The sequence below is a fragment of the Dreissena polymorpha genome, chromosome 12 (assembly GCF_020536995.1).
Source record: "Dreissena polymorpha isolate Duluth1 chromosome 12, UMN_Dpol_1.0, whole genome shotgun sequence".
NCBI classification, from domain to species: domain Eukaryota; kingdom Metazoa; phylum Mollusca; class Bivalvia; order Myida; family Dreissenidae; genus Dreissena; species Dreissena polymorpha.
In genome coordinates, this window is record NC_068366.1 from 56,749,958 (window position 1) to 56,760,769 (window position 10,812).

A 10,812-nucleotide genomic window follows, 5' to 3' on the forward strand; every position below is an offset into this window, starting at 1 on the left:
AGCGTTGCAACGCGGAACGATTGAATAATTTGGAGAGTTCTGTTGTTGTCGTTATATTTTGTGATACTACGAGGATTGCTTATATAAAGTATAAAATTCATCACTCATTTTATGAGTATGGGTGGCCGAGTGGTTTAAAGGGGCCTTTTCACAGATTTTGGCATATTTTGAAGTTTGTCATTAAATGCTTTATATTGATAAATGTAAACATTGGATCTTAAAAGCTCCAGTAAAAAATCAAGAATAAAATTTAAAAAAAGGAAAAAAAAGTAGCCGGTACCAGGGTACAGTTTAAGTATTGTATACCTTATATAAGCAATCTTCGTAGTTTCGTAAATTTAAACGACAACAACAGAACTCTCCAAATAATTCAATCGTTTCGCGTTGCAACGCTTTATAATTTTTAGGTTTTCAAATCGTCAAAAGATACATATAATGGCTATATTGGACTATGGTAAATGTTCAGTAATAGTGTTTCCTCACAAATATCATAACTAAAACGAAAAATTGCGAATCTGAAACAACTTTTTTTCAATTTTGTCAATTTACCAAACCGTGAAAAGATCCCTTCAAGCGATAGACTTTTACTCCAGGGGTCAGTGATTCGAGCCCAGTTAAGAGTTATTTTTTTCCTTTATTTAATTTTGTTTTTGTGTTGTTTTTTTACTGGTGCTTTTTAGATCCAATGTTTACATATATCAATATAAAGCATTTAATGACAAACTTCAATACATGCCACAATCTATGAAAAGGTCCCTTTGGATGACATACACAAATGTTCCAATATCTTTTTATGTAGGCTAGTTTAGTTAATTACAAGTTACTTTAGCGAAAATGATCGATTGTACCATATGATCACAAACTTGTTAATTATTTAAAAGAATTGAACACAATTTTATGAAACGCTCAACCCTCTCTGGATAAGCAGACGATTTATTCCTATCTCGCGGAGGAGTCCGGAGATAGCCGATGTATCACGATTGACGTTCATGATATTCTGCTCAAAGTTCAAACTAAATGTACTTTAAGTTTAATGTGCAATGTGTGAATCATTATATTATGCTGAGAATTGTGGATGAAAACTAGGTCAAAATGAAGCAAGATTAGTTTTTAAATCAGTAAGTCAAAATGCAAATGATGTTAAGTTTTGGGTATTGATTCTTTGTAAATGACAATACATAATAATAATTGAGATTTTTTATTTGCATTCAGTGTTTGAACAAACGAGGACTCGCAATAGCTTAATGAATTAAATGAAAATATGTGTAAAACATGCACATTTGTTACGAAAATATATAGAGAATATATGGTTGGTGACTTTTGATATCATGTGATATAAGACGAGTCTGATATGGCGTAGGAAAAGGCGAGGCTTGCCGAGCCTTTTCACACGCCATATCGGACGAGTCTTATATCACATGATATCAAAAGTCACCAACCATATATTCTATTTATTATGCCACATTTTAAAGTAAATAAGAAAATATTCACAAAACAAACAAAAACAAACAACCGCTAAATGCATTGATAAATATGCAAATTAGTAGCAACCTGATTACATCCGCTAGCGTCTATGCATATATATGTACACATAAAAAAATAGTTCGAAAGTAAGCAACAATCAATCAAATTTAAACGCACATAATACAAAAACTAAAGCGAGAAATCGAAACTTAAAAGAACAATTTCTGCACTAAAAACACAATACCAATATTTTTTACAATAACACATTCGACATGTACTTCCAAGAGTACACACCAACCGCTATTTTCAAAGCGAATGTGTAGAGTGAAAATTTCAAACAATAAATACAATAATCAAATGGAACGGGATTTTAACGTAGTGTGCAATTTGGAAGTGATAAGAGTGATTTATTTTTCAACTTGTCCATCTCCGTAATATACGTTTAGTTGTGAGTAGTCCAAATAATTAGACGTAAGCTACCCCGCTTACGTCTAAACGGCTACCGTCGTTTTCCTATAGCAAATTGAGTTCACTTTAAACTTCAGTTTTTCTCGTTAAATCTTTGCTAATGCATAAAATTATCATTAATTAGAGATAAATGTGTGCGATTATCTCTTAAATGTGTAAAAATTGTGCTTTAAACCACTTGTGTACATTTTTAAAAATAAACATACACAACACACGAAATGTGTTTGTCGTTTATAGAATTACATTGAATTATCTTGAACGAAATTATTTTTTGAATAGGTTACACATAACCAATTGTTGTTGTACAACAAACCACATCACTTTTTAGCTTTCTGTACTCTTTAATTAAATGGAACCTATATGTGTGTGTTAAAACTACCAGTTGTATCACGGAGTGTATATTGTTAGGAGATGAATCGAGTATTTGACCCTTACTGTAGTAAATTCAATCTTATGCAAAAATTATTCATCCGATTTTATTGTTTTATACGTTATCTTGTTGCTTATTGATTCCTCTTTCAAAAAATATACGTTTTAGTATATTCCCGTTGTTATTATTGGATTTATAGCGAGATAAACTCAAGAAATACACATTTTATGTTTTACCAACGCGCGTTTTACCGTATTGTGGCTATCGATCTTGTACAATTAGCGTACAGCGAAGCGCCGAGGTTATACATTTTGATGTACCCACTCACGTCTTTTGTTGAATTATAGTTTCATTTCTCAGCCGATTTTGACAAATTATATATCATTAGAAAGCTTACGTTACGTAGTAAACAGATATATAAATATATATTAAGTTTTTCTTCTGATTTCGACAGCCCGGCGAGTTATAACTTTAACTTTTGCAAATATCATACCGTTTTGGAGTTTTAGAATCTAGATTTACGGTTGACATGTTCGTACTTAATACCAATTTGTAGCGTTCTTCTGATTTCGACAGCCCGGCGAGTTATAACTTTAACTTTTGCAAATATCATACCGTTTTGGAGTTTTAGAATCTAGATTTACGGTTGACATGTTCGTACTTACCAATTTGTAGCGTTTATATTTGGAGTTCAGTTTTAAAAATTACATCTTGCTCAGAAGAATAGAATTCTGTATACGATAGAAAAAAAATTGTTTAAAAACGAAAGAAATTAAGGAATGAAGGCGGAAGAAAGTAGCGCGCGTTCCTAACGCACTGAACTGATGCTACGGTCTTGGCGATTATGCTTTTGTTTAGAAGCCGGCCATTGCATTTCCTTTGCCATGATTATTATATTTTTTATGGAATATATTGTAGTATTTTGTTCACGAAACATATCAATAAAGCTTATTATAAATAAATCTTAATAAATTAACGATTTCAGCTCTTGTTTATAACACAGAAAGGGTGTTAAATTTATGATGAAACAGCGTATATAGCGGACCCTCTCGATTTTATTCGGCTTTGCATGCATACTTGAAATAAAATGGGTGTCAAAAACATTCATCGTTTGCTGTTAATTATCAACGAGGGAATTATGTATAATTATATGCAATGTTATTTACCTTAAATTATCAATTTATTAAAGATTCTTGAAAATCACGGTCGGTGTTACGCGGGTCATTTCGTATTTTGACATCAGGGCATCATGTCCAACTATTCAAAATCAGATTTTTTTCACTGGGACGATGACGGCTTAGATTTAGACAGGCAGACAGATAGTTTATTCAGACTTATACAACAGTACATCGTCTTCAACTCAAATATATAAATTATTTTTAGACGATTGTTAGGTGATTACACATATAGCAGTGATGATTCTGAGAATGTTGCCATGTTTCTTATCCGTGTAATCTAGAGTCCGTGGTTTGAGCATTTTTATCGCGGTGTTCAATAAAAGATATCTCAATAATCTTGTTTATTGATAGATCTGTGGTTTTATTGCCCCTGTGTTCAGCACAAACCAATAAATTGTCTCGTTATGATCAGATACTGTGCCGACCAATACTAAATAACACTATGGTGTCATACGCCACATCAGGGACCTATACTTGTGATCATGGAGTCTAAGTGCAAGACTTAAAAAAGTATGTTGTTTCGCTTGCGGTTGTTAAAGCCAAAACGGGGCTTCCCAGCTGGCACAGCTGCTGATATTCAGATCTGAATACTTAAACTAATTAAGACCTTATTCTTAACCGTTGCGCGTTTTACGATATCGGATTTTAGGCGGGAATACAACTTAGTGAAACTATTCAATTTCTTATACAACATTAAGCATATTAACAGTTATTGAAATTAACAATATCAGCGACATATTTTTAAAGACTAAACACCTTTTCAAGTATCGAATTTAACATGTCAATAAAATATATTAATACCAAAAAAGGTTTCATTTAATATTATTCACATTAAACCTTAAAATGAAAGTGTCGCTTTAACTATTTTCCGTGTCTTATTAAGCCGCGAATCGTTTGCTAAAAACAGTTAACAAAAAGGGCTACACGTTCTAATTCTTAATGAAATACAAAAATAAGTATAACATAATTAATAACGTCCATAAACACACACAGCAAGATCAAAGTTTTAATGAGAAACTAATATGACATTCCGCGTAAATTATTATTTTCGTCTAAATCGAATACTATATATTGAAAAACAATGTATTTATAACCGACCAATGAGGTAACATTATGCAACTTTCAATTTACACAGTGCTATATGGCAACAATATGGAATTTGAACAGTGGTAGTGTTTTAAGGACTGGACTATCATTACTTGTAAGTTTGTATAAACATTTTTCTAATGCAATTAGTAAAATAATGTTTATATTTTATGTTTAATAATTTATTGCATGATTATTCTGTGCTGTTATATGAATTTGATGCCGTTAAAGCTTCCGACATGAATTCATGTCGGAACGATGCTATTGCAAAATAACGTTAAACGATATGAGGTCGATGTAAATCGACCTCATATTTATAGGAGTAAGTTGTGAGATGTTCACAGTTTTCCCCAAAAAACAGGCCTTCACGTGCGAAATCAAAGTGGGTGGGGAACGTGTATTTCGAGTCGCTGGAACTAAATAATGAAGCTGCTTTTGTGCAATATTCAGCGACGTTACCAGCTGTGTGTTAGACGAAACGAAGATGCTTTGGTTTTGCATCGTGTTTTGAGACTGTCAGGGTGACATGATGGATTAATTGCTGTTTGACTGACAATAAATGTAGTCAATATAAATTGCCGCCTTAAGAGTCTTTTGATGATTTTTTCTTTGGCAGACTCTTCAGATTTATTCTGAACGCGAATTATTTCAGCTAACAATAAATGAACATGTTTGTGTTTGGAGATTGCTGAGGTTATTTTCACAATTGGGAAATCCCAACATAAGTTGACTGCCAGTTTGACCACTGATCTGCATAATATCAGTGGGAGAGCATGCTGAATGATTGAATCCCGCAGCTTCTGCACCATATGTTTCCTGGCCGAGTGGTTGGTAAGTTTCATTGTTATGTATGCATGCTTAAACACACATGTTTCATTATTTATGCCATTTTTTTACACCCATTCTCATGCTGATGAACCAATGATCAGTGCCAGTTGTTCTACTGTCGCAAAATGTTTATTCAAAATTGTGGAAAAATGAGTTGCGCACTGTTGGAAATTGTGAAAAAATGAGACACGCACTGTACCAAAATTTGAAAAAATGAGTCGCGCACTGTTCAAAATTGTGGGAAACATTAGTTGCCCACTGTTCATTATGATTTCAAAATTGTGGAAAAATGAGTCGCACACTTTTCATAAATTAAATTTTGAAAAAATGAGTCACGCGCTGTACAAAATTTGTAAAATGAGTTGCTCACTGTTCAAATTTTTGCAAAAAAATATGTCATGCACTGTTCATTCAAAATTGTGGAAAAATGAGTTGCGCACTGTTCAAAATTGTGAAAAAATCATGTCACACGCTGTACAAAATTTGGAATAATCATTTGTGCACTGTTCAAAAATGGGGGACAATTTTGTGGGGCACTGTTCATTCAAAATTACAAAAAAATAAGTCAGAAACTCTTCAAATTGTGAAAACACATGAGTTGCGCATTGTTCAAAATTTGTAAAAATGAGTCGCGCACTGTTCAAAATTTGGGAAAAAAAGGAGTCGCGCACTGTTTATTCAACATGGTGGAAAAATGAGTCGCGCACTGTTCACAATTTTAAAAAATGAGTTGCACACTGTTCAAAATTGTGAACAAATTGAGTCACGCACTGTTCATAAAAAAAATCACTGTTGAAAACTGTGAACAAATGAGTTGCGCGCTGTGCAACTTTTTTGAAAACATGTGTCGAAAACTGTTCAAAATTGTGTCGCCCACAGATCAACATTGTGAAAAAATGAGTTGCAAACTTTTTTTAAATTGTGAAAATTTGAGTCCCGAACTTCTTTAAATTGTGAAAATTTGAGTCGCAAATTTCTCAAATTAGGAAAACAAACACATATTCCCTTAATAAGCAAAAAATGCCCCGAGTCCATAATAAAAATATTTTAAGTTAAAAGAAATTCTTAATTATTTTTATATAAAGTGGAGTTTATACATTTTCATTTTGTATTAATAATATTGTGTCTATTAAAGTTGTAATTTGTTCAAGTTGTGCCATAAAAATGTTATTAAAACACTCTATTTTGAAATGTCATCTCCTGTTGGATTTGTTTTATTTTATTATAATATGAAATGTTTTTCTTTTAATGGCAGAAAGTTGCGACCACACATTCCATGGGTGATGATATCTACCAAAATTCTTGGCGGCACAGTTCTACCCTCGTCAGTTGCACTTGTCCGAGTCTTTCTCTGCCTCTCAACCAACTCGAGATATTCCCCCCCCCCCCCCCAACTGCATCCCGGCACAGCTTCACATCAACCCATCTAATTAATTTGTGGGAAAGGTAATACTTTTTTGTCGACAAATTTATTTTTGAGAGTATTTATGTAATTGTTTTATCTGAACATGTTATAAATCTATATGTCACTATATTTATAAAGTTTCAATTTTAATACAAATTATATATCTGGATTTTTATTTTTAACCCTTTGCATGCTGGGAAATTTGTCGTCTGCTAAAATGTCGTCTGCTGAATTTGTAAAATAAGCATTTTCTTCATTTTTTTCAAAGATTACTATCAGAATAGCAAACAGTTTGGATCCAGATGAGACGCCACGTTTTGTGGTGTCTCATCTGGATCCAAACTGTTTGCAAAGGCCTTCAAAATTCGGTTCCAGCACTGAAAGGGTTAAAGCAGTTATGCAATGAATGTTTGATGATGTTTTTTTTTTCTAAAGGAATCTTTATTTTATTTTCAGGTTGACCACACAAATTTCCTCTTTGGTTGTGGAGATAGAATCATTTTTTTTTGTTGAAATTTTGATTTCAGACACTTAAAAATTGAAATTGTCATGTATTATTAGGCATGGCAGGCATTAGCAAAGCATCTCAATCAAGTATTAATTATTTTATTTTGTCAATGTTAATTCATTGTGTATGCTATTCACCTGTTTGCCTTGCTTTTTATAAGAATGACACAAAAAAGGAAAGCATTTGTAAAGTATTAGTCAATTTTTTTTTATATAATCTTAGACGAGATGTTTAGTGAATATTTGTCATAAATTCTTCTTTAACTTGATCAAATCTGTCATATTTTATTTAAAACGTGTTAAGTATATTTGTGTTACTTTTTAAATGTTTATCATTACTGTTTTATCGTGTAAGTACCTATTATCGAACAGAACCTGATATCGGACGGTTTGTTTTGGTTCTATATGCGCATGCGCAAAAGTGCGCATGACGTCACATCCATAAACAAAGGGTCATTTATGAAGTCCGTGACCTACTTGTCCACTAAGCTTGCAACAAATGCGCCGAAAACAGGTAAAAGAAATGCATTTATTGTTATTTACACGGTTTTATGTATTTTTTGCTATTACTTTTTGAATGCATTTATCAAAACGTGCATTTACACACCAAAAAGCGTATTTCCATTTGCAATTTTGGTTGCAGCAGACGTAGATTTTTTCGTCGAGTCCGGGTCACGTGACAGTCATGTGATAGTCATGTGACTTTGTTTTATTATCGCTCTTAGAGCTACAGCACAGTTCCGAAAAAATATTCCAGCTTTTCTTTCTTGACAATTGATCATCATAAAGTTAAGTTTGTTTTTCTTTTTTTTCAGTCTAATCCTAAGAAGATAATTAAACACAGAGGTCTTTACTCACCAACAGCTCTTCACAATGCATACCTTAAAGTAAAAGACAGTGGCTTGCCAGTAAGAACTGTTGCAAAACAGTATGGTGTTCCTCATACTACACTATGGGACCATGTGAAAGGGGTTATTGACCCTGAATGCCTCAAACCCGGACCAGCTCCACTCTTCTCTCAGGAAAAAGAGGTCAAACTAGTTGACCATGTCAAGACAATGGCTGCCCTTGGGTATGGTTATACCATCAGTGAAGTTGTAGCAAGTGCTACAAACTATGCAGTGTTCCTTGGTAAAAGGCCAAATGATAAACCTTTGTCTGTGAAATGGTTTAAGGGTTTCCAGCAGCGATGGCCTGAGTTGCGAGTTGTTCGTCCGAGGGCACTGTCCAACTACAGAGCTGAAGCCACATCAGAGGCCAATGTTCATGAATATTTCAACAATTTGATGAGCGTTGTTGAAAAACATGACCTCCACAACAAACCTGAGTGTGTCTATAACATTGACGAAAAAGGTATCCAAACAGAGCATACCCCACCATTCATAATAAGTGGCACATTGAAGGCACCAGCAGTTACTTCGTCAAGGTCCTGCGTTACAACAATAATTGGATGTGGAAACGCATTAGGCACACAGCTTCCACCATTCTTTGTTTTCAAAGGGAAACGCCTGAATGCAGATCTGTTACAAGGGTCTACACAAGGGTCATCAGGGTGTATGTCTGACAGTGGCTGGTCAAATTCAGCTGTGTTTTTACACTACATGGACACCCATTTCCTCAGATATGTGCAAAGAGTGGACAAGTCACAGCCTATCCTTGTTCTGCTTGATGGTCATAAAAGCCACATAAATGTTCCAGTGCTGGATTGGGCAAAGAAGAATAACATTATTCTATTCATCTTACCGGCCCACACAAGCCATGTCCTTCAACCCCTTGATGTGGGTTGTTTTGGACCCCTTCAAAAAATCTACAACTCCATGTGTCACAGATTTATCAGAGAAAATCCCTCTACAAAAATAACAAGGTACAATGTTGCTCCTCTTGGATCTGCTGCATACGTAGCAGCATTGTCTGTGGAAAATCTTCGATCTGCCTTCAAGAAATCAGGTGTTTTTCCTGTTGACGAGTCAGCTGTTAGCAAGGAGCATTTTACCACTTCGCTACCATATGTTGCTGCACCATCTGTTCCTGAAATCAACAAAAACATGCATGAAAGAAATCCTGATGTTTTCTTATATGAAGCAGAAGTTGTCATTAACAAAAAGAAAGAATTCAACAATGCAAAGAAAAAGAATAACATTCTTGAATTTACATCTGGCAAAGAAATAACAGATCCGATAATTGAACAGAAACTCAGGGAAAGAGCTGAAACAACAAATGAACAGAAAAACAAGCAACAAACTGAACAATCCAACAAACATTCGAAGCTTATGCCCACAAAAGAAACAGTTTCACAAACAAGGAACAAACAACTGAAAAAAAAAACAATCAACAAAACAACACACTTACCCAGAGCCTGGACCCTCCCATCTAAACACTGATGTTGAATCCTCTGAAGATGAAGATGATGATGAAACTTGTTGTGTATGCAGCCTCTTTCAGCCAAAAGAACTTGCTAACTGCGTATCATTGATATTTGTAAAGTGGGCCAAGTGTGACTTTGATAACTGTAGCCACTGGGTGCACTTGCAGTTTTGCACAGCCACAAATGTTGTTAGGAGAAATGACCCGTTCTATTGTCCTTGCCACAATATTGCAGAGGAATAGACTTGTTTTTTTGTGTTCAAAGCTACATGCTTTTCTAATTTTGTTAATTTTCATGTTTCAAAAAAAATTGTTCAGTTTCATGTTTGTTTATATTCACTGGAGTAGTATTTATGAACTGTTCGGTAATAGGTCATGTTTACATCGGCCGCCATTTTGTTTTGTCTGCTAGAGGTGACAATAACAAGGAATCATTGTTATGAATTCTTGACGGATATTTGCTTGAAAACTTTACAGATAAGTTATTTAATGATTGAACTGTTAGTTATTTGTTAAAACAAATTGTTTTTGTTATTTTAAGTGTTTGCAAATTTAACTTAATTTCTTAGGTGTTCGATAACTGGTTCGTCCACCATAAATTGTGTTCATCTGCAGCCAATGAATGGTAGGCTAGCGGTGCACATTTGTATTTGTTTAATTTTTTTCCATTGATTAATGCTCATTTAATTTATATTTCCCTATAGATATATACTTAATAAAGTGTTAGTTTTGTTTAAAAAACAACTGATTGTTTATTAATGTTCTAACTTCTGAATAAAATATGAATCGCTGTTTGTTTCCATTTAAATCAAAGAAGCGACATACCACGCCTACAAAAAAGTAGTTCTCAGAATGGGCGGGGCTAAAAAATGGAACGCTAAAAAATCATTGAGTAAACCAAATATGGGCGGAGTTTTAAACGGATATTGATGGGCGGAGCTTAAAACTGTTATCGGATGGGTATCCGATAACACTTTAAAATATCATGTCAGCGTCTCCAACGTAAATGCGCTGTCGTGGCATAATAAAGTACATGTACATGTTATTATTAGGGATGGCATCGAATACCAATATCGGTATTCGAATGTTCGCAAATTCATTCAATCGAATATTCGAATATTCGCATAAAACGGCTGGATTGA

At 34.1% G+C, this 10,812-nt stretch overlaps 1 protein-coding gene and 1 long non-coding RNA gene across 2 annotated transcripts; both read left to right on the forward strand.

Annotated features, from left to right (window-relative positions):
• The first annotated feature begins 5,229 nt into the window (after window positions 1-5,229).
• LOC127853129 (uncharacterized) lies at window positions 5,230-7,642 on the forward strand. Its single transcript, XR_008036475.1, has 3 exons — window positions 5,230-5,397; window positions 6,650-6,840; window positions 7,256-7,642. It is a non-coding gene; the product is annotated as an uncharacterized LOC127853129 (long non-coding RNA).
• Window positions 7,643-8,364: 722 nt separating this feature from the next.
• On the forward strand, window positions 8,365-9,687 carry LOC127852639 (uncharacterized). Its single transcript, XM_052386593.1, has one exon. The coding sequence runs from the start codon at window positions 8,365-8,367 to the stop codon at window positions 9,685-9,687; it is 1,323 nt and encodes a 440-aa protein (XP_052242553.1).
• The last annotated feature ends 1,125 nt before the right edge of the window (window positions 9,688-10,812 follow it).